Raw genomic sequence first — 22220 nt, 5'->3', positions numbered from 1 at the left:
AAAAAAAAAAAAAAAAAAGCAGAACATTTCTGTTATTTTTTCAGTATTTTATTATTGTTTTTTAAATAGAAATGTATGCTTTGAACTGGAGGAAACAAAAGGGTTCTAAGACAGCCCTGAGTTTTGCAACAATCAAGAAATTTCTGTGACGGGAACTGTGTCCTCAATCAGAGGAAAAAAAGATACACTGTTCTTACAGTGAACTAGCACAGCTTTTATATATAATTATAATGATATATATTTTTAAACTAGTTTTGCTGAAAGTGCTCTTTTATAGATCATTTTCTACAGAGTTTGTTTCCAATTTCAGCCTGTGAACATTAAACAGAATGTTAGTTATATACTCTTTAAGATCATGTAATAATATGTTAAAATTTCAGTAAAAACTACTGCCATGGAAAGGTCCACTTCATGGACCTATTTGGATAATTGGATTATGGTGTTTTATTTTAAAGATATTTTAAAATGAGATTTATGGAGCTGTGTAAAATTCGTGATTGGCATATAAAACTGCAAATATTGTTCTAACCCCATGAGCATTGTGAAATGGTGAGCAAAATAGGAACTGAAAATATCAGGGTCATTCAGCTCTGCTCGGGAGTACAGGGAGGGGAGCATCTTATGAAAATCCTATAGAGAAGGCACAACTTTCTCGGTTCACCTTTTCAAAGAAAAAAAAAATCTTTTGCTAAAAGGGCAATTTTGCTGTTATACCTCAGTAAATTTATTGCTTTTAGATTATATAGCAGAGAAACTTCAAAATGGATTTCTACTGTTGTATTTGGTTAGGAATAAGAACATCTCTTTATTTCCTTAGTGTGCTCCGTTTTATTTCCTTTAGTTATGGATATAGGATTGCTCTCTGAAGAAACTTGCTTCCCTACAGCCCATGTCCTAAATCTTCTGTGGGGCTGAGCAGAAGTTTGGGTTTTTTAGGGAGGGTTTTGAGGGTGAAGGAGACCCATATTTAATGCTGATATATTAACTTGTTTTATATTTGTTTATTTACTTGGAAATAATGTTTGAGGAAATTTCAGTTTGAGAAAAAACTGCCCTTGATTGTGCAGGACTTTTGGACTCAGTTCACGGGTAAATTATCACTTTTTTAATAAATAATTTCTTTCAAAATGTACTCTTGTAATTCAAAAGCATGAGAAAAACATACTTCAACCACCGTATAGATATGTTTTAGACTTGTTCCTAYGAATATGAGCTAAGTGCCTGATTTCAGCCTTGCTGGGAATGAGATTTAGTCACTCGTGTCTGAGAATACAAACAGGAAAATATCAGGAACAAGTTTTCAGTAAATAGTTCACCTATTCCCTTTTGCGATGAGATGTGCAGGAGTCAGATCATGAAATCCTGAGGTTTCCCTCCTCTATCAAATTAGCAAATTGGTCCCTTTAATGATTTTTTTTTTAAAAAGAAACATAAAACTATTACATGTCCCATTTTAAGGTGTAGGAAATTTCACTTATTTGTCTTTTTTCTTTAGGTTGTAGTGTTTGGGGTTTTTTTCTTATATGATATAGAATAAATAGAATTTCTGTGATTTCTGTAAGAATTGTGGTTTTTTTTTTCCTTTGCGAGTTTGTTACACTTTTGTTTTTAAAGCTTTGTAATGGAGAGAAGTTACTACTTGAAACAGGAGTGTAAAGACACAGGAAATGACCATGTTACCTTTTTTAATAATCTACCATTAAAAGTTTTGTCAGTTCTGTGGTTTAGAATTTAAATAACATACAAGAATTCTATCAAGTAATTGGAGTTCCCTTGCATTATTATATAGTGTAGAACATTTCAACAGAATTGTAGCAAAGTTAAGATTACATAGATTGATTTACGTTGGATCGTCTTGAGTTATCTGGTGTGAGATTTAGAATTTCGTTAATTGATGAAGGTATTTCCTGCTGAGATCTGTTGYAGAGAAAACCTAGATGTAGCCTCTTTTGATGAAGATCTTGGATATGAGAGCCAAGATCACAGGATATTATTATGTTCTGGGTTTGCCTTCTTGGAAAGTACCTTTTTATCATTGTAGGAGGTCTGCAGGAATTTGAGGATTAAGGTAGTAATAGAATAGAATAAGGTAGTAGCAGCTTCAGCTGAGGAGAAAAATGGTAGAAAACATTTGGGAAAAGTGGAGTGAACTTAAAATGACTTGCAGAGTTTCAAAGAACCAAGCCTGTGAGGAAAAATAAACTCAATATATATGAGCAGTCATATTTTGTACAGTGYTTTGAATTTCTCCCTCCTCCCTCAAGCACCAGAGTTTCAAGTTCACCTTTTTATTTCAAGTATTCTCCCAATTGCTGATGAGGAAGTCCCAAGCAGAGTTGAAATATTGGAGTCTCACAGACTTCCAGGTGTTTCCATTCGGATTTTGCCTTTTTAATGACTTTGTTTTCTTGTTTTCAGGATTTTGCTTCCCGGGCTAAACTGGCTGTCCAGAACCTGGTGCAGAAGGTTGGGTTCTTCGGCATTTTGGCCTGTGCTTCAGTAAGTTCATTTCCATAGCAGAGATGTTGGTAATCGCACGTCGCAGGCTGCATGTGTCACGGTGAAATCGGGACTCTAAACTAGGGCTTGGTCTTGTTTGAGCTCAGGCCTCGTCCGCAGGTTCTGCCTTCCCCAGGGTGCTGAGAGGACTCTGACTCGAGGAGATTCCTTTGGGCCCTCGTGTCTCTAGGAGCCAAGGGGAGCCCAAAGTGTGGAAACTAGTTTCAGAGTTAAAATTAAAAGGAGTACAAACTCTTAGTGACTTTTTCTCCCTAAGCAAGAGTTGATGCGAGCATCTCTGCTAATGCTATAGGCCAGATGCTCTTTTGGAGCCAAAAAGTGCTGAAGTCCTTGAGACAGAGAGACCAAAGTTACCTGTTTCTCAAATGTAAGCAGCCTGTGTGAGCTGGCAAGATTACCTACAATTACCTACAATTCTGTTTATGGATCTTTTGGACCATCGTCATGCTTTAAGCGGAGCCGTAGCTCCCTGAGCTCTTTAAGTCCTTCCACCTGGTAAGTGCTCAGCCTGCTCTGGGCCTGGCTCTGACTCATTCCCCTGTAGTCACCACCTTGTGAGGCATCGCTGCCGGGCGAGCTCGTCTGTCTGGTTTCGTGAGAGCGGCACTGCCGGAGCCGCCGGACACAGSGAGCGGAGGCAGGACACGAGGAAGGAGTGGGTGAACACGAGAGGTGATGTGTACACACTCCTGGTCCTTCCTGCTTAGTAAGGCTTAACCGTTTGCTTAACTTCATACCGACCTGGCACCCTGCTCTGCAATGGAGTCTGAGCAGCTTCCTCAGCTGGGCTGCCCCAGGCCGGGTCACCACGAACCCGCCGGGCATGGGTGAGGAGTCACACACATCCTATGTTTGCAAAATGACCCCAAAGCAGCAGCCCGGGAGAGGCAGTGGACAAAAACAGGGCTTCAGCACTTCTCTCCCCTCATAATTGCCACTTTATTTGGGGATTTTAAATGGTATTTTGGCTGGAAGTGTTTGCAGGCAGAGAAGGAGGAAGAACTAGGCTGTGAAGTGCTAATAAATGTCCCGATTGTAGTTGGTTGCAGTGCTGAGAAGCCACTGCTTGATAGGCAGAGAACTGCAGTCTCATTGAGTTTAAGCCTTTGCAAATTTGTCCAGGGCAGTTACCTGGGTGCAGCATTTCTTAAAGGCAAAAGGAAGGCCAGGCTTTTTTTTCCTGAGCCTAATTCTTGCATGACAGCAGCTCTGGGGAAGGACAGACAGAACTAGCCCTGCGCAAGAGCCCAGGAGAGACCCATGAGAATTTGCCCTGCTGCCTGTGTGGCCATTTTTGGTACCTCTCACTAGCATGTCTGTGATGATTACTATTTTTAATTGTTTTTAACCCTCTTTGACCTGCTAATATATCCGCACACCCCAAAGTGGACACGTTAAGTATTTTTTTTTTTGTGATACCCACAATTGCCCCCTCTAGAGTGATATTAGCAGCATATTTTAATTACTGTACCTTAGCCAAACAAACAAACAGAAGCCAAAAAGATGTTTGATACCAAGAGCAGCCCTGGCTGGGAAGAGCCCAGCTTTCTGGCTGTGGCCTAAGTAAATCATTGACTCGCCCTCTACGCCCAAGACAGCTGCCAGAGCTAAGGAGTCATTTTAGCTGCAGTGGGGCATGGTTGGAGACCGTTTCAGATTTCTTCCTATGCAGGTGGTGTTGTGGTGCTCATAAATTTGAATTGCTGCTCTGTAACAGTTCAGCATAACCCTCATAAGCTTTCTCACAGATTTCCATCCAGTTGAAAAGAGTTTCTTTATCTTTTCCTTTTTTTTTTGTTCTTTAAATATCTACATTTTTTATTTGTTTGAGTAAGAAAACACCATAGCTCAAGATATTAGCAGGATAACGTATTGCTACTCTAAATTAAATGTATCCCTAATGTTTGCTCAGACAGTCTGCCCTGTACTGCACACAGAGTGCGAAAGGTTGGAATTTTGGTATTTTCTTGGTTTAATTTCAAAAATATTTTACAGATAGTATCACGATACCAAACGTCAAGCCAAGGGTTTAACATAAAAAAAAATTAATTTTAAATTGAATGCACATGCTAAATAAATCTAATCAGTGTTTTTAAACTGGATACATATGACTATAAATGCCAGTTTCTAATGTACTTTTTCAGATGGAAATCATTGGGGATGTTCTGAACACTGGCTTCCAGGAGTGATGTGCTTGTCAGTGAGAAAATTTGATAAATCACTGAAAATGGCTTTGCTGTGGTTTCTGTGCATTGCACATGGAAAACCTCTTGTTTTGTCAGCTTTTTTTATAATCCGGGGGTAAGGAGGGACCATCAGAATGGAATTGTCTGGGACAGTGTCTAGCTCAATCCCCGAGACTGAAGTTAGGTGGTGTAATAAATTTTTGTAAGTACTGAGATACAAGAGTTTGGGATCAAGGTTAATAAGCACAAAATGCCTCTTTTTCAAAGTWTTTAATGTTCCCGTTCGTCTGGATTAAATGCTTGAATTCATGAACTTCTTTCCCTTGCRATTCCTAGATTCCAAACCCGCTGTTCGACCTGGCCGGCATAACATGCGGACACTTTCTGGTTCCCTTCTGGACCTTCTTTGGAGCGACCCTCATTGGGAAGGCAGTCATTAAAATGCACATCCAGGCAAGTGAATGCCCCGTGGCTGCGGGCTCCTTTTTGCAGAGCCTCTCCCACCGCAGTGCTTCGTGCTCGATCCTGGAGTCTCCCTTCCTGACCTGCACTAATGGAAATTAATTTGGTGCAAAGGATTTACAATAAAGGATCTGCTAGGCTTCTTATGCTCCAAACTGAGGCAACTGAATAATTTATAGCAAGGAGCTAATGAGCTCGCTGCCTACACCACTCAGGAAATTGGTGGTTAGCCAAGTTATTTACCTACGGTTTTTACCAGACTGAGAGGACTTTGTACTAATAATGAACTTGCCTTTTTGGTAACAAGTACTCATTCCGAAGAGCGCTGCAGCTAGCCTTTACCAGCTAAGCAGTAGTTTTAAATGTTCTCTTTTATCACAGTTTAATGTGYAAGGAAAATCCCAGGCCTTTCAGGTCCTGCTGTCTGCAGAAAGCAGTCTGTGGGTTAGCCTGTGGATCATAACTTCTGAGTATGGTTAGTAATTTTTGGTGCCCTTGATCTGGGATATTTCTTAAGGGCCTGATTCCAGAGAGRGTCTGTTCAGTCCTTGTCATTAACTTAAATGCATCACTGTTTTTTATCCGGCACAGGATAAAGGACTGATTCCCTGGAGATGTTCTCCTGGCGGTGTGGTTAGATGGGGCTATCATGAACTGCATCACTTGATTTGTAATAATTAGAATCAGTGTTCTCAGCTGGGGCTTTTTTTTTTATTTTTTTTTTTTTTAAGGTCTGCATAGTGCTGATGCAGTAACTGTAGCCAGGCTGCTTGGAAATGTTTGCTGTCACTACATTAAAATAGCAGAAGCTGGCAGAAGTATAAAAAGTATAAAATTACTGTTCTAGTACCCTCCCCAAGCTCCTTAAAAATCTCTTCCCTGAATAGGAAACTTCAAACTTCCACTTTTTATTTTTTCCTCATCTTTTTGCAAATAGTTATTTTACTCCACAGAGTGTTGAAATGGAAGATGAAGGGGCTCCGGAAATTGTTTTGTGTATTGTGACAGGATTGCTTTTTCTTCTCACAGTTTTCTGTTGATTTAAACACTTCTGCTTTTAAATATGCGTAAAGATAGAATTTATTCTGGCAATGGAGAAGAGACTTAAGTGAATAGTACTTGTGTAGTATTCCCTTTATTTTATTTGCCTTGTTTAGCTGGGAGAGTGTTTGCTATGTAACTTATAGTGCTCTTCACTCCAAAATGACAAGCAACAAATACTTCCTAATGTCTGGTACAGCTGGTAAACCATTTCGTTTTATATTTTATATATATATATATATATATATATATTTAGCTAGGAGATTTTTGTTTTCTATGGTGCTCCACTTCAAGCACAGGGTTTTGCAATGACCTTGATTTTTGTAGTGATCTTGCTGTTATTTGGCATTTAGGAAACGTAACGATTGTGCAAAAGGCTCCTCGTGAAATCTCAAGGCAGGAAGCCAGTGACTCTGGTGGAGTGGCCATCCTGGAGCTGCTTTGAACTGGCCTCTTCCTCTGGACCACAAAATCATTCTGTGTAGCTCTAGTCACATCCCTTATTCCCAAACTAGTGAATGCTCTTCTCATTAGGTCATGTTTAAATTCATTTAAGGAGACTATGGGAACTCTGTGTGAGTATATACTCATATCTACGCATGGTCTTGCTCACTCTTTGTGAATGAGCAAGCTATCGAATGTGACAAAAGAACTAGCAAAAGTGTTTTTTAATAAAGTGTTAGCACTTTTGTAAGTGAAGTAAATGGTAAAATTACAGGCAAAGTCAGTCATGTGTTAGAATTGTCTTAGTTTAAAATTACTCTGTTTCAAATATTCTATTGCATTAGAGCAGTACTAAGTGATAATTAAGTGCTATATTTCTTTTTAACAGATACTCAAAGGCTCTTATTCTTCACTAAGTATTTTTATGTTATGCTTTCTGAAGCACATAAACTAGGGGCTAAAAGATTTATTATTTTCACTTTTGTGAGCTTTAAGTACATGTGCTTATGTGTAAAGGGATGTGAATTCTTCTGCACAGCGATGACTGTTTTTCCATTATAACATTGTTGACGGAGTAAAGTGACCTTGAGCTTCTGGGAATTTAGGCCTGGGGAGGATGCAAATGGTTAGTAACACAAGCTACAAAAACATTGCAAGAAATGAAATCTATGAGGAAAGAGAATAATAGAGTAAATAGCTTTCCTCTGTTCCGCCTCTTGAAAATAGTAATTAAAAAAACAAGGACCTTGGAAGAGAAGTGAGGGGAAAAATGCCTGTAAGTGCAGGAGGATCTGTTGAAGGGGAAAGGAACAGAAGTTGTCTTTGCTTCCCTTTTGATCAAACACCTCTCTGACTGGTTTTTTTCCTTCCAACAGAAACTTTTCGTTATTATAACATTCAGCAAACATATAGTGGAGCAGATGGTTTCCCTAATCGGGTGAGTAATTCTTTAACACAGTAATACCTTCAGTCATTACGTGGAAAAATACTGTAGGAGCTGAATCAGATGTGCTGAAAATTATGCTCTGCTTCTTAAGTGCAAGTTTTGGCCAACGGCTAATTTGCGACTCACCTCAAAGGCTTGAAGTACTTCAAGAAATATAATAGCACAGAAGGTCAGATGGCCTAAGTGTTTAATACCTACGTTTAGCTTTCGCCCAGAAAGATGAYAAACTATTCCAATAATAGATTGCAACATTTTTAGCTGCGAATAGATTGTTTTTATTCACTTTCTTCACTGCTGCATTGTGATCCCATGACAAAAAAAAAAAAAAAGAGAATTCTTGTAATTTATGTAGTGTCTAAAGTGGCTGATAAATGTTTTCCATAATTTGACTTCATACACTTGACCTCATACGCTTGAAATATGTTATGTCTGATAAAGTGTGTAGAATGCTTAGTGTGTCGAGTGGTATCGCCTTTCTACTGAAGTTCTTTTTTTAATAGGCGAAATCACAGGCTATTCCTGTTTTGAGAAAGCTTGTCTTTTTTTCTCTCTGGACCAATTTCTTTAGCAGTTGATTTTTTTCTTTTTTTTTTTTTCTTTTTTTTTTTTTTTTTTTAGTAAAAATCCCAATTTCCAACAAGAAAGTAGGGAAAACCAGATAACAGTGGGATTTAGAAAATACACAACCCCCTTAAATCTGTGTATTTCTATGTTGCTCCTAAGGATTTGAAGGGTTAGAAACCGATGATAAAGTGCTAGTTTTTTGCCTCATATCTACCTGTTCAGTCATCAATTGTGTGTAATTTTAGATTCCATTGCTGATACTAACACTTCCTGCTTGGTAATCCAACAAATATGATCTCAACGGGGCCTCTTTGACCATGAAGCAATTCACGAAACTTTTCAAAGAAAAACAAAATGTACCACTAAGTAATCTTAAATATATGCAACTAGATAGACTCATTCAGTATTTCGTCACAAAATAGTACTAATTGTTCAAGGAACAGTTGTGTGCTTGGGAGGAAAAGATGCATTTTTTATAAGATTCCTGTAATATCARGAATGCAGATTTAAAATTTTAAATATGATTCTCTACCACTTGAAAAGAAAAAGGGTTTGCTTGTTTATTTTTTAACTAGATACCTAATATAGATATCCCAAGCATAAAATAAATTCTAAAGTGGTTTTACTTTTCCAAGGTGTTTCAGTTATATGGGCATATTGATTGATACTTCACGACCCAAACTGCTCACATTAACAAAAAAAAAATCACCCAATCAACAATTTTGGCAGAGGAATGCCTGGAAATAACTGCTTTCAAAATATGTAAACTTGAAGTAGTAATGTTTTACAAAGGGCAAGGAGCATCGGAAAAGACATTCTGGGGCATTTCACTAATGAAACAGATCCTGACTTTATGACTTCCTGATCTTCCGATTGGGAGTCTGGCTTGTAACAAACTTCAAAATGAATTTGTTGCTTTGAACATTTTTTTAACAAAGAACGATGGCTGCTCTTAACAATGACTAGTTCGCTTTTCTTACCATGAACCACTCCAGACAATTTATTTCTTGATTTTCAAACAAGGCTGCTACGAGGTTAGATGTATTTCCAAAGCGTTGCTCTCCTGCAGTCTTTGAGCCAAAACTAGTAGTTTTTTCCTACTTCATCTGTCTTGGAGATAATTTTGCATCAAATTACTTAGAATGCATTCACAAGACCTCTGCTGGATTCGGATTTTATTAGATGGTTGATGTCAGAGGTAAAAAATGTTCTCGGGAGACAGAAGGATTTTTGGAATGTCCCGGTAGCGTTGACTTTTCTTAAACCGTCTGCTAGCATTACCTCATCATGGCTTTTTGGAGTGGAGCGTAAAACATGTTAAACAATAGCTTGCCTTAAAATCCATACTAACAAAAATTAAAATCTGAATCTGTTTAATAGCCAATAACTTTATTTTAATCAATTTCAGGCCATTAGTTTGACTTGTGACTTGGGGCCATTGCTTTTGCACATGAGCAAATATCTAAGCACAATACAATACTTTAATGTAATAAAAGTGTTAATATAGAGGATAAATGAAATCTAGGTAGGAGATTGAGCTGAGGCATCAGGTAATTAAGGTTTCAGAATATTTGAATTACTCTCCAGATAGAATTTTTTTTTTTTTTTTTGGTGGCTACCTGAGTTTCAAAGTAATAGTAAATGTGATTCACCTGTAGACATTTTCTGTGGCTCCGTAGCTGTTTATTTGTAGCTGCTGATCACACTGTGTACAAAACCTGTCCTCAGCAGGGCTTTTTTTTTTTTCTCATTTAGGATACTTGGATTTTACACTTCATTGCCTGGGTCTCCATTACAAAGGGATCCTACAATACCCTTTGTATTAATCAAACATAGGAGGAGGAAAAGAAAAATAGATGCGATGGGAAATTGGGATAGCTTGTGTTTTCACCCCAAATTTAAAATTTTGGGAGTGTCTAGTGTAAAACTTGTCCAAGACTGTGGAAGGGGCCACAGCGAAGCCCCCGGTAGCCGGGGTGCCAAGGAGACGGGACACGGGAAGGTTTGGGAAGCTGAAGCCARTGGAAATGGAGGCTGGAAACCCGACTCGGGTAGCAGAGGGGCTGGGGACTCACGTGGGACCCCCGTGACCAACCTGTTCTGCCAGGTAATGCCTGGAAATTGCATTAGTGCTGCTGAAAATGCAGGATCGAGTTTTCTCTCACATTGCAGTACTTTTGTGAGCCCTCGGTGGGGAAAGAGGATGTATAAGATTCCTGTCTTTGTGCTCTGTGACTTACAGCTGAGTTTAACCTATTGATCATCCACCTTAGCCCATTCAAAGTGTTTAATCGTGTGTGTTGTGGGTTTTCTTTTGGCTTTCCAAGCTTTCCACTTGTTTTATTGTTTTACCTAGAGCTGCAGGCCTGTTTATGGAGTTGCAGCCAGCGCATTGCTGTTAAGCCCGGGCGTGGCTGCTTTGAGGCAGCAATTTCCCTTGGGGATTAAGAGTTTTCCCCAAACTGCTAGGGATGGTGCCCAAATTGCRCACGCACGGCCACCAAGGGGTCTCAGTGCATCGCTGCGGGGTGAATGTTCACAAAGAAAAATCTCACTTTTTTTGGTTTAATTCAGCGTGATTTTGTGCTAATGCGCTAAGAACTTCCTTTGGGCATCTGGAAAATGCAGGAGCCTGTTTCATGCAGCGGGAAGCAGCTCTGGGCCTTCATCTCGGAGGCAGCAAGCGAGGCCATTCCGATGGGATGGCCATGTCCCATGGGGACAAATCGCACCCTCCGGGCAGGGACATTCCCAGACTGTTGCTGTTTTGTGATAAACTCGCGTGGGCTGCAGGGTGCCCTCCGAAGTGAGTCTGGAGCTGGCGCATGGAGAAAGGGCAACCGCTTTTACGGGAGAGCAGCCTCCTATGCTGTTTCTGCGGGAGCAGCAGAAACTTCAGATATAGGCACTGCATTAACGAGACTGAGTCATCAGGCTGCTTTGAAGTTGCCCTTGGTGATTTGCATGGACTGCCGTGGATTTGGTTTCTGTAACGCAGGCTCTGCATTTCCCAGTTCACTGGTGTTTGCTGGGCCACGAGGCTCCGCTTCGCGACTTGGCCTCAGCTGATTCTTGCAAGGAGCATCATGTGCCTCTATGGGGAAGGAAAAATGCAAATGACCGATGGTGACTGATACAGCTAGAAACCTTGTGGCTTAAATATAGCTTTCCCCCCCCACCTAAAAAACCAGTTTGCAATATAGCTTTGCGTTATTCCTTTAGGATATCTAGTGTCTGTTCAGTCTCATATGACCTGAAATGGCTGGGAAAATGGATAACTGAACAGGGGTTGAAAACCTCCTTGCAGGAGGGAAGGATTTGGGAGCCCACCCAGCTGCAGGTCCCATCCCGAGCCCGCCGGGCTCCGGGCATCCGCGCTGTGCGGAAACGGCCGCCGTGTCCACGAAGGGGCGCAGATGCAAGTGAAAGCCCTGGCATTAAAAAGCTTCCAGTGGATCACAACAGATTTATAGATGTTTATTTGCAAAAGGCTTGTGGGATTTAACCTCGGAGTGAGCGAGGGGGGTTGGGAGCGTGGAAATTGGGCTGTATCTTGAAGCTACAAAGASAAGTTTCCTTCCGAAGAGCAGGAGCGAGCAGAGGTAGGAACCAGCACTTCAGTGAGACGTCACAATCCCTGTTTCAGAAAGTTGATTTTAGCACAGCAAAGCAACCTAGGGAAAAGCGCTTTGGTAGCAGCCTGGATAACGGGAGCACTGGGGCAATGCTCCAGGGCCTCAAACGTGCACCGAGTTTGACTCMCTAATCTTCAAATAACTTTTGTTATTTCTTTTTGATCTTGTAAAAGCGAAGTGCATCTACCAAAGCTGCTTCTCACAGGCACCATCCCCTTCCCCCCCGGACGCTGATCCTGGCGGTAAATGGGATTTCTCGGGAGAAGCGGCAGCCGGAGCCGTCCCCGGAGCCGCGGTGCGGCTGAGTCAGGCTGGGGGCTGAGGCCCGATGTGACTCAGTGCGCAGGGGCCGGGCACTGGGGGAGCCGCGGGGAAACGGATGGTTTAAATACTGTGAGAATCTTTATCAGCACAGGAAATGACAGCTCATTAAAGTACTACCCCCTCCGCCTGTTTAGATCACTGTCTGGAAAAACATTAACCATTGCAGGTGCGGGCGGCTGGCGCCGCGCGCCACGGACCCGGCTCGGCCCCTCCATCACAGCGAGGTCTTCTCCAGAGGTTATCCCGCATAGGAGCAAAATTGCGGGAGGGACAGCTAAGATGAGCCCATATAATGACTTCTGTGGAGTGTCCTGCTGCCTTGGAGCTGCCAGGTGGCTTTTCCCTGTGTCCTCGCGGGGGAATGTGGCAAGAAACGTGGATCCAAGGAGGAGAGACCCCAGCATGGGAGCCAGTGGGGTTTGCAGGCCCGCTGCTCGGGCGCTCTGGCTGCCTGAGGTAAAAATGTGTTGAATCAAAGAAAAGAGYAAGAGAGGAGGAGCTGGAAGGGGAGAGGCGGCCAGCACGCGCCCTGCTCCRAACGGCGCATTCCCCAGTGCCGCTTAACGGCCTTTTCCTGGGAAGAGATAAGCTCTGGCCRCAGGCCCCGCTCACAGCAGGGGAAGATCTTGCGCGGCAGCAGGGCTTGTGCCACTGAGCACCCGGGATCTTCCCGTTTACTCCTTTCTGATCGTTTATTTTATGTTATTTTTTAATCTAAACTTATTAGCTTTAGTTTTAACCATTGGACGTTGGAGAGATTGCCCAGCAAGCAGGATTCTGGCTCAGGGTTGTGGCACTTTTCCCACCAGGGCTCAAGGCCGCCTGTGCCCCGGGTCGTTATTAGGGCTTCTCATCTCCCTGAGGGTATTTTTTTCATGATAAAGCAGATTTTCATGCTTTCTTCAGCCCCCAATGCTTAATGGTTCCTGGGCATCACCACCAAGGGGGTCCAGCTGTGTGCATAAGCTGCTGAGCAGAGAGCTCAGCTCRACTGCTCCTGAAATCCCTACCTGGGGTTTCAACTTCCATCAAAATACAAGGAGCTTCAGAGCTGCTTAAGATTAATCAGCTGCTTCATCACTTGCTCTTTGAGAGCTGTTGCAAAAGAGAAACTTTAATTAACACATTAATGTTCCTAAAATGAGAGTCTATGATAGCAACTTCAGTGTGTCTTAAAATACTTCATAATTTTAGCACTTCTGCCCACTTTTCCAGTAGAGAAGTGCCTCTRTTCGGAGTGTTTGTAACATGGGAAAACCTCATATTCAAAGCTGCGGAGCTGCGGTTGGGCATTTAGCAGCTTGTCCTAGAGTGGATGGTCCTGAATTCTAAACCTTGGATTAGGKGGGGTTTAATAAATCACAGTAACTTGTGGTCCTACAGATCGTAGGATGAAAAATGTGCCTTCCAAAGTGCAGATGCTTTGATGAAATGGTCTCAAAGAAGGGGGTGTAGTGTTAGTAAAAACGTGATTGGGTGAAGTACTGTGGAACTGTATTTCTGGTTACGCTGGCATCGGGAAACACTGCCCAGTCTGATGCGTCTTCTGATGGTGTTTGTGGAAACTCTTGATCTACTAAAAAGGCTCTGATAAAAAGAGGCATTTTCCAAAGTTCTCTCCTATGATTTCATTACTGGTGATGTGCATTTATGGTTGGAACACTGACAGGCATTATTTTGAAAGCAAATAAATTGTATATTGTGCACATGCTATCTTACTGTAACAGGAATAGATTTTTTTTTCAGCTGATACTGTCAAAACCTGCACATTTGAGATAATTTTAACCTAAAACTTCAATTATKCCGCCCATGCTGTGCCCTCCTTCCCACAGATGGGAAGTTTTGTTCTCTTAGTGCAAAAAGTTACTTACTTTATTTGMATAGAAATCATGTCTCAATTAAAAAATCTAAAATACATTTATTTAATTATACATACTAGGTAGTACTTTTGGAAACAGACTTCAGCAGTACTTTTTTCAGTGAAAGTAAAATTCTTAATGAGTGTTTTTGATAGTATTAGAATGTAAATAATTTTAAAAAATAATAATTCTGTGATTTAAGCTGTGACAAAGGTAGTAAAATATTTTGTCAGTCTGTGCTGAGTTTCAGTTGTTCATAAAGCATTTGACTTTAGCAGATCAGAATAAATTAAAAACTAAAAGTTTGGGTGTAAGAATGTTAACAGCTTTTGTGAAATCTCTTCTGAAACGTAATTTCTTCAGAAGTGTATTTTTTATATTAAAAAAAAAAAATGAAACTATTTTTTTTCTAAGTCTTGCTAAAGACTCCAGCCAGGCTCTTTGTTCTCTCGCCTCCTCCCGGTCACTGATTAACTGCCAAATCCACCAGGAACAAGGGACGGCAACCGGGAAGTAATTTCAGTGCTTATTTTCAGAGGCAAATCAGAGAGAGTGACTTCACAGATTGTATTTTATTTAKTTAGTTTATTTTTTCCCCTTTTGGTCACAGTCCTACCCCTTGTCTCTGAGGTCTTGGCATTTTCTATCTCCCTTTGGTAGCAACAGGGTTAGTGGGTTGAATTTCTCTGTACGTATGTGGGGGAACATCTTGCTGGTAATCAGATAAAATGAAACTTTTACATCTGTAGTTGGCAAGAAGGTGATTTTTTTTTTTGCTTTTGATAAAAAAGATCAACTCTGGTTAAATGGGTGAACTTTGAAAGTCTGCAAGAACTAACCAAGATGAACCCACTAGGATGAGTTCAAGTTTTGTTTCTGGAACTGTGGATATGTGTAGAAGTTTATTTTCTGTGTGTTACTGTGCTACATTTTAATCCTAATGCACTTAAAAGGAAACACTTAATGAATTGTAGCTTTTAGTGTTGAAGTGTTCCCTGGTTTGCAGTCTTGCAGGCTTCGGAGCGCGAGCTCTGCCTCTTGGGATCTTACAGTCCCCAAACGGCTTTGCTGCAGTGGCGGCCGGGCCCTTCGCTCCTTAGTCATTCTTGCAAAAGCGAAAAATGAGCAAAACTCTCAGTGAGGAAATTCTGCAACACRGGGGAGATGCCCGAGCATCCCCGAGAGCTGCTCCAGGTCCGTTCTGGTCTCGTCCTGCTGCGCCGTGTCACTCGGGCACCAGCTTAGGTCACTTTTCAGGGTAAAAGGTGGAGGAATTTGAGCAACCGTTGTGTTAATCATTCATCTGTCATCATCTAGATAATCCTAATTTCATATTCATGCAAAGGTTTAAAAGAAAAGTGTTACCTCTAGTGGTTTTCTCGGGCTCCCAGATGTCATTTGGAGAAAAAAAAAAAAAAAAAGGTGATTTCTATTTTGAATGTATTTTTTTTATCTGTGACTCGTTCTGACCAGGGAGTCACTGGGAGGTTTCTCAGCAAAAGAGGAGTCAGATTCTCACGGGTGGGTTGTGAAAAGCTGGAAATGGCTCGGCCGGGTTGTCCCGCTCATTCGTGAAATATGCACTGGATGTGATTTGGTCTCGGGTGAAACTCGGCACCCAGGCACAGAATCTCCACCCGCTTGTATCATCCTGGTGGTGAATCATGAGGGGAACAGGATATTTTATTTTATTTTATTTTATTTTATTTTATTTTATTTTATTTTATTTTATTTTATTTTATTTTATTTTATTTTATTTTATTTTATTTTATTTNTATTTTATTTTATTTTATTTTATTTTATTTTATTTTATTTTATTTTATTTTATTTTATTTTATTTTATTTTATTTTATTTTATTTTATTTTATTTCTTGCAAACATACATGGGGGAAAAAAATTGCTCGCCCTGGGCTAGTGAAGCGACTAGGTTTAATAGAGTGTAATAGCCTTTGAGCCTGCATTTCATTAAATATTAGCCATTGGGTTTGAGCTCCCCTTTAACTAGGGAAAAGGGAATGGATGGTGTGTCCCAAATATGTAAGTAAAAAATAAAAATAAAGTAGGTAGAGGGGAAATAATGTTCGCAGGTCATGGGTGTGCCTGTGAACGGGGCTGAGCCGCCTGACCCTGCAGTGTGAGGGCCTCAAACGGCGCTGGTTTCTCTAGTGCTTGTTCAGAGTGAGATGATGGGGTTTTTTTAATTCTGAAACTGTGCGGATTTCTGCAGGAAGGGAGGGGGGAAACAAAAGGAAAAGAAGGCGAAAAGAAATAMAAAATATTTTTATCTTCCCGGGGGCCCAAGCGGGGGGGGGCGGCGCTGGGGCCGATCGCGGGGGTCTCCCCGCACCCCCCCCTTTGTTCTTTGTTCCCGCCGGCGGCGGGAGGGGCGGCCCCGCCCGGGCGCGGATGACGCACGAATTGTCCTTATAAGGACTTGGCCGGCGCCGGGGCCGCCCCCGCCGCGCGCGGGGGGACGCGCCCCCGGCGGCCTCTGTTTTAAGCGGCGGTGACAGCGGCCCCGGCCACTTCCTCGCGCTTCGGAGCGGAGCAAAGCGGCGGCGCCGGGAGCCGCGGGCGGGGGGGTTCCCTGTGCCCCGCCGTGTCACCGCCGGCCGTCACCTCCATGCGCTTTGCTTTTAAAAGCGCACATATATATATATATATAAAAAAAACCCCCCTTTTTTTTTTTTCTTCTGAGCATTTGGGGAAATATTATATCGGTATCAGAAGCATCAGCTGCAAAGTTAAAGTGTATTTTATTGCGGGGGTATCTGCACCCCCACGCAGCGATGCCTTTCTGAGCTGTAGCTCGAGCTGAACTTTGCTCTATTCGGGTCAAAGTGGTAAGTTAAAAAAAAAAAAAATGTTTTTTTGGTTTTTGTTCCCCTATTTTGTCTTGTTCTCCGGGATGGATTTGCGGCAGGGCTGTCCCCAGGGTAGGTCCTTCTCTTCAGAAGCCGTTTCAGGAGTACTTGGAGGCCCAGAGGCTCAAGCTGCACCACAAGCAGGACAGCGGAGCGCCCCAGGTAAGAGCTGCCTCCCTCTGCTTGCCGCCCTTCTGCCTTTTACCCACCTGCTCCCGGCTCTGAGATGTGCAGGGGCCCCGGGGAGAGGTAAAAGCTCATTTTAAAGTAGCTGGGAATTCAAACTCATGCCGTAGTTGTGAGCAAGTGGGCTGAGACCTCCTGGAGAGTGAGGGAAGCAGCAAGCCCAGGCTAGAGGCTGGTCTTGGATCCATCCTCGCGTGTCCTCTCTGGGAAAGAAATGGAAACGGTAGGAGCTGCACTTACATGTGAAGCGATAGTGGCTGCCAGCAGAGAGAGTATCCATGGGATCCACATGCAGCTTTTACTGGCTGATAGGAGAAACAGAATCCTAAGCCTTTAATGTTCAAAGGAAAAGCAAACTACAGTGTTTGGAGAAGGTACAAAGGAGCAGAGGAATTTAATATGTTCATACAACATATTAAAAATTACTTTTGTAATTACGTGAGGTTTCAAGGCTGCTAAGGCATTATTTTATAAAATCTCATGTAAATCACACTTCTCACTTAGTACCTGTCGCAGTAGAAATGTTTCTTTGCTCATCCCTTACCAGAAAAGAAACTAAGTTAGGGAGGCTGCGGCTGGCTAAATGCAGGGTGCATTTGGAGCACGCGGATCCCTGTGCAGAGTGTTGCTRCCCTCCGCTGACGAAAGCCGAGCCTTAAGCAGCGCCCAGAACCCGCTCCAAGAGGGGCTGCCCCTCTTGGGAGAAGCGGCAGCTGCYCTTTGGGAGATGGGGCTGCTCTTTGGGAGACGGGGCAGTATCCACAGCTTGGGAGAACAAACACGGGCAAGCGGCGACCTCGGGGCTTCCTCGGCTCCGAGCGGGCCAGCTGGCAGGGGGGTAGACGGCTCTGAGCTCTGCGAGCACCAACCGTGCGAGCCCAGCAATAATAAATCACTTCCCGCAGGAACRACGGAGTCATTGGAGTTGTCCCCTGCCCGGCAGGGCATTTGGCAGCTCCCCCTGTATTGTCCTTCAGGGGACTAAAGCCAGCGGTACCGGGAGCCTGGGGGAATCCTGTCAGCCTGCACTTGGTTCCTGTTTTTAATGCCATGAAGTGCAGAGCACTGAGGCGCTTCCCCTTCGCCTAGGAAGCCTCGAGTTCTCCTCTGTGCTGTGCACTAACCTGCCTTGTCCTCCTTGTTTTGTCTTTTTGTTTCTTCAGGGGGAAAACTGGCTTTCCTGGATGTTTGAAAAACTGGTGATTGCCATGGTTTGCTATTTTATCTTATCTATCATCAACTCCATGGCCCAAAGCTATGCCAAACGACTGCAGCAGAAGATGTACTCTGAAGAGAAAACCAAATGAGCTCAGAAAAAAACCCTTGGAACGGGCTTTAGCAGACATGAAAAATGACATGTCTTTCCATATGTTTAAAAATCAGCATTATTCCAAACCGGGGAAAACTTTTTAACATCAATTTTCAACTATAACGTTTTGATTTTCTTTTGAAAGTAATTTGGCTATTAGAGCAGACCTTTCACTGACAAACTTATAAATTTTAAGGTAAGGTATAAATGCTTTCCTTGTCTGAGTTGTGTTATATGGGATGGGCGGTGTGATGTTAAGCTGGTGTTTAACACGGCTGTTGCCTGTCCAATTTACTTATAAAACTGATAATTTAATACTTAGCTGTATTCCAGTTTCTGGTTTGACTTTCAGCCTGGCCTAAGGGTAACTTTATTTTTGAAGGGTGGCTGTTTTGCCTTTTCCATAACTTTCCAGACCRTCAAAATGTACCCAACTGAATACAGACCGGATAGAAACTCTTGCATGTCCGTCGTGGTACCGCCCCTCCAGCCGGGCTCCCCGGTCCCTTGCATTGCACGCGCTCTCGGTGGGAAAGGCCACCCCTTAAAACCTGGTAATGATGTTCGCAGAGTCGGTCTATGTCAAAATACTGAAGCTGACTTTTTTTATTCTGTATATTTAGAATGAAGTCCAGATAAAAGTTTATAAAGTCATCTTTGATCATTCCAGAATTTCTCGTGTCAGTCTTTTTAAGCTGTTTCTCCTCCTTTCCACCTCTGTATACTCTGCTTCTTTATTAAGCCTTAATGCTGTGACCTGCATGCTTTGCTCATCCTCGCTGCACAAATGAAGCCCTTTGCTCCTTTTCTCTCCCCGCTCTTTTCCTCCTTACCAACTTCTCCCTTCGCAGAAGGAAGTAGCAGCCTGTAACTTGGCACCCTGCAGTGCAGCTCAGGGTTAAAAAGGGCAAGTTAAACAGCAAGCTGGACTTGTTAACCTAAATTAACCTAAACCTTCTTATTTGTCACTGATCACAGCACCATGCATGGTGCAGGAAAAGAAAGGGGGGAAGGAGTGTAAAGACTAAAAACAGATTGGTCATAAAATCCAACAGTGATATTTAAGAATGGCTTTAGAGCGCCTCAAACTTAACACTTTTAAAGATATTTTTAAAACATCGTTATGAGTCAGTGCATGTTCTGTTTCTAATGTACACTAACATAACAAATATTAAGGCTTGATTCCCTCTTTAGCAAGTAAATAACCACTCCACTGCGAAGGTGTATGTAACATTTCTCTAATAATTCTTGAATTAGTTCTTTTGGTTCTTATCCTACAGGCGAGTAACAGGAATTAATGTGATTTTTGATCGGTGTTACCAAAGGTGGCGTGTGAGCACCAAGTAGGTTAGACCCTGCTGTTAGGCTAGGGCAGATCTCCGKCCAGGTGTGAGACTCTGTCCCGTGTTCAGTCCTGCCTGAGTGTCCCCCTGTGTTGCCACCCGCCGCGACATCCTCATGGCTGTACCATCCTGTCGGATAGCTTATCAGACTGATGTTGACTGTTGGATCTCATGGCAACAACAGTCGGTAGGCTGTCTGACATTTTGGTATCTTTCATCTGACTGTTTGCYCATCCATCTCCAGCTGTTGCCATTGAACACGAACAGCACAGAAATGTGGTACAGAGAAACTAGGCAGGGCAGCCGGCTGCATCTCTTAAACTGCCTTCCTGTGCATGAGGTTTGTAGCGCTGCCTCCGGGTGCTTCGTATGGGACTGTAAACTGGCGGGGTCGCAGGATGAATGGGGAGTTCTCCTGTGCGCTTCTCTCCATGGGATTAAATATCTAGAACTCGTTAATGCTGAGGTAGTGCACAAAGGGCAATTATTTTCCATGTGTATTTTTAAAAAATGCACAGTATTTCTTAATTCTTGATTTTTTTCTTCTTTTTTCCCTCCCTTTGGCCTAAGGATGGACTTTGAAAATAATGTAACAAGGAAGTAATTCTGAGATGCACATGTGAAAAAAATGGCTGTTTCTGTCATTTCTACTAAAACCTGAATTTTGCACTTTCTGATAAATCACATATCAGCGTCCTACCTGCTTGTGTTTCTTCTGGGTACTTTGGCCTAGCGAAGCAGCTGTTTGCTCCCTCCCTGCTTTTAATGGCAGTTCCCCCCTACTCCCCTGCCCACGTTTGCCAGTCATCCCAGGGACGCTGGAAACGACACCACTCTGGTAGCGTCTTTAGGTCATTCTGATGATGAATGAAACTGGTGCCACTCGCAGGTACCTGTATTCTCAGAGTTAAATGAGGGACTGTGTAGTAGTAATAATAATAATAATAATAATCCCTCTTACTAGCACTTGTTCCAATAAAATATGACTTTTAAAATGCTTTATTGTCCTCCTTATAATTGTTTCCTTGCCTACTGGAGAATTGCTAGGTAAACTGAAAGCTTTTCTGACCTGTATTTAAATATATGTTTACACACACATAGTGAGAAATATATTGGTTATACTGCAAGTTGTACATGTCCATTCTGATGAACTGTGCTGTTATTTTGAAGCTTTCTAAAATTATTTAAAGAAGGGACTGGTCATTCTACTTGCTTCTACCCAAACAGCCACTGGAGGATGATCTTATAAATCCTGGTAAAAGGTAATAACACAAACGAAGGTTCTGCAAACTTAATAAGATTTGCAAATGGATAGTTTTATGTTTCTTTAAATAAACCAACAAAAACGTGTTTCTTGGCATTTATTTCACCTGGATTATTTTCATTTCTGTATATTGAGCTTGTTAAACTGTGAAAACTCTAAGTCAGTGAATGTGAACCTAGAGGATACCTCAGTGTTTCGTATCTCCAAAGGAGGACCCAGAGCCTTTACCGTTTCCTCTCAAAACATGTTTTGTTGCCTTAAAGTCTAGATTTGGTTTTCTTTGTATATATTTCAGGGTACTGTTTCATATTGGAAGTAGTCAATCATGCAGTTGAAACAGGGTTAGTGTGTACTCCAAAATGAACTCCTGCTACTAGAGCAACAGTCTGAGCTGATTTTTCTTGCAGTTCGGACACAGAGCAAAGCAGCTGTCAACCTGCTAATTTAAGCAAGTACTTTGGAGCTGAGGTCAGAGCACCCTGTAGCTGATCCTTTTCTCCTTGCTTTCTGCTTGACCTGTGAATTGTGCCTTGGGACGGGGTGCTTGGGAGCCCGGTGAGATGGCAGCGCCCTGGCTGGGCGGGACAAATTGTATTGATTTAAGCAAAGCTAAAAACGTCAGGCTGGTTTGTGCCAGGCCAGAGCACTGGGCAGGCAGGGCAACATCTGATTAAATCCACCCTCCTGCTCAGCATTGCCCCCAAGGGCACTGAGGGGGCTGCGGCCCCGTCGCTGGTTCTAGTTTCTTACCTGCAGACCCAAGGTTGTCGTTCAAGCAGCTCCCCGTCCATGCAAACAGGTACCTGTCACTAACGCTTGGAGGTGGCTTAGTGCTGATCCAGAATGTCCTTTCCTGCTGAGCCTTTGGGTTTCATTATTGATTCGTTAAAGCCGGCCTTCATCTCTCTGCAGGCAGCACTAATTGCAGCCATAAATACTGAGCCTGGTTCCCTGATTATCAAGCAGAAATAGAAATATTAATGCTCAGAACTGATCACAGGTGTAATAATAAGTGGTAACTGGGTGCATTTCCTGGAGGCACAAGTAAAGGTAATTGCAGTTTTCTTTGAAGCACATGGTTAAAAAAAMCGCTTTGCAATCAACAACTGAAGGTTGAATGTAATCGTATGTAAGATAACGGAAATAGCTTGTCGGGGGGTTAAGGTCTGTTTTTCTGTGATGCGGGTCGAGGGGGCACCAAGTCTGTAGGCCCTTGGCCTTCAGGGGTGCAGCAGCAAGCGGGGTGTGAAGGCGAGGGCGGGAGCCGGGTTTC

At 42.5% G+C, this 22220-nt stretch overlaps 1 protein-coding gene across 1 annotated transcript in view; it reads left to right on the top strand.

The window, feature by feature from the left end:
• VMP1 (vacuole membrane protein 1) overlaps positions 1 to 20014 on the top strand; it is a 49731-nt gene extending 29717 nt beyond the window's left edge. Inside the window, exons 8-12 of the mRNA XM_026047796.1 lie at positions 2419 to 2499; positions 5043 to 5159; positions 7529 to 7590; positions 16905 to 17007; positions 18195 to 20014. Coding sequence (XP_025903581.1) covers positions 2419 to 2499; positions 5043 to 5159; positions 7529 to 7590; positions 16905 to 17007; positions 18195 to 18338 — 507 coding nt within the window. The 3' untranslated portion in view covers positions 18339 to 20014. The remainder of the gene's footprint in view (positions 1 to 2418; positions 2500 to 5042; positions 5160 to 7528; positions 7591 to 16904; positions 17008 to 18194) is intronic.
• Positions 20015 to 22220: the final 2206 nt, after the last annotated feature.

Source organism: Nothoprocta perdicaria, unplaced genomic scaffold, assembly GCF_003342845.1.
Source record: "Nothoprocta perdicaria isolate Ctin4 unplaced genomic scaffold, notPer1 scaffold_50, whole genome shotgun sequence".
Classification (NCBI taxonomy): Eukaryota; Metazoa; Chordata; class Aves; order Tinamiformes; family Tinamidae; genus Nothoprocta; species Nothoprocta perdicaria.
Note: the sequence above shows the minus strand (reverse complement) of the source record. Positions and strands in the feature narration are given on the sequence as shown.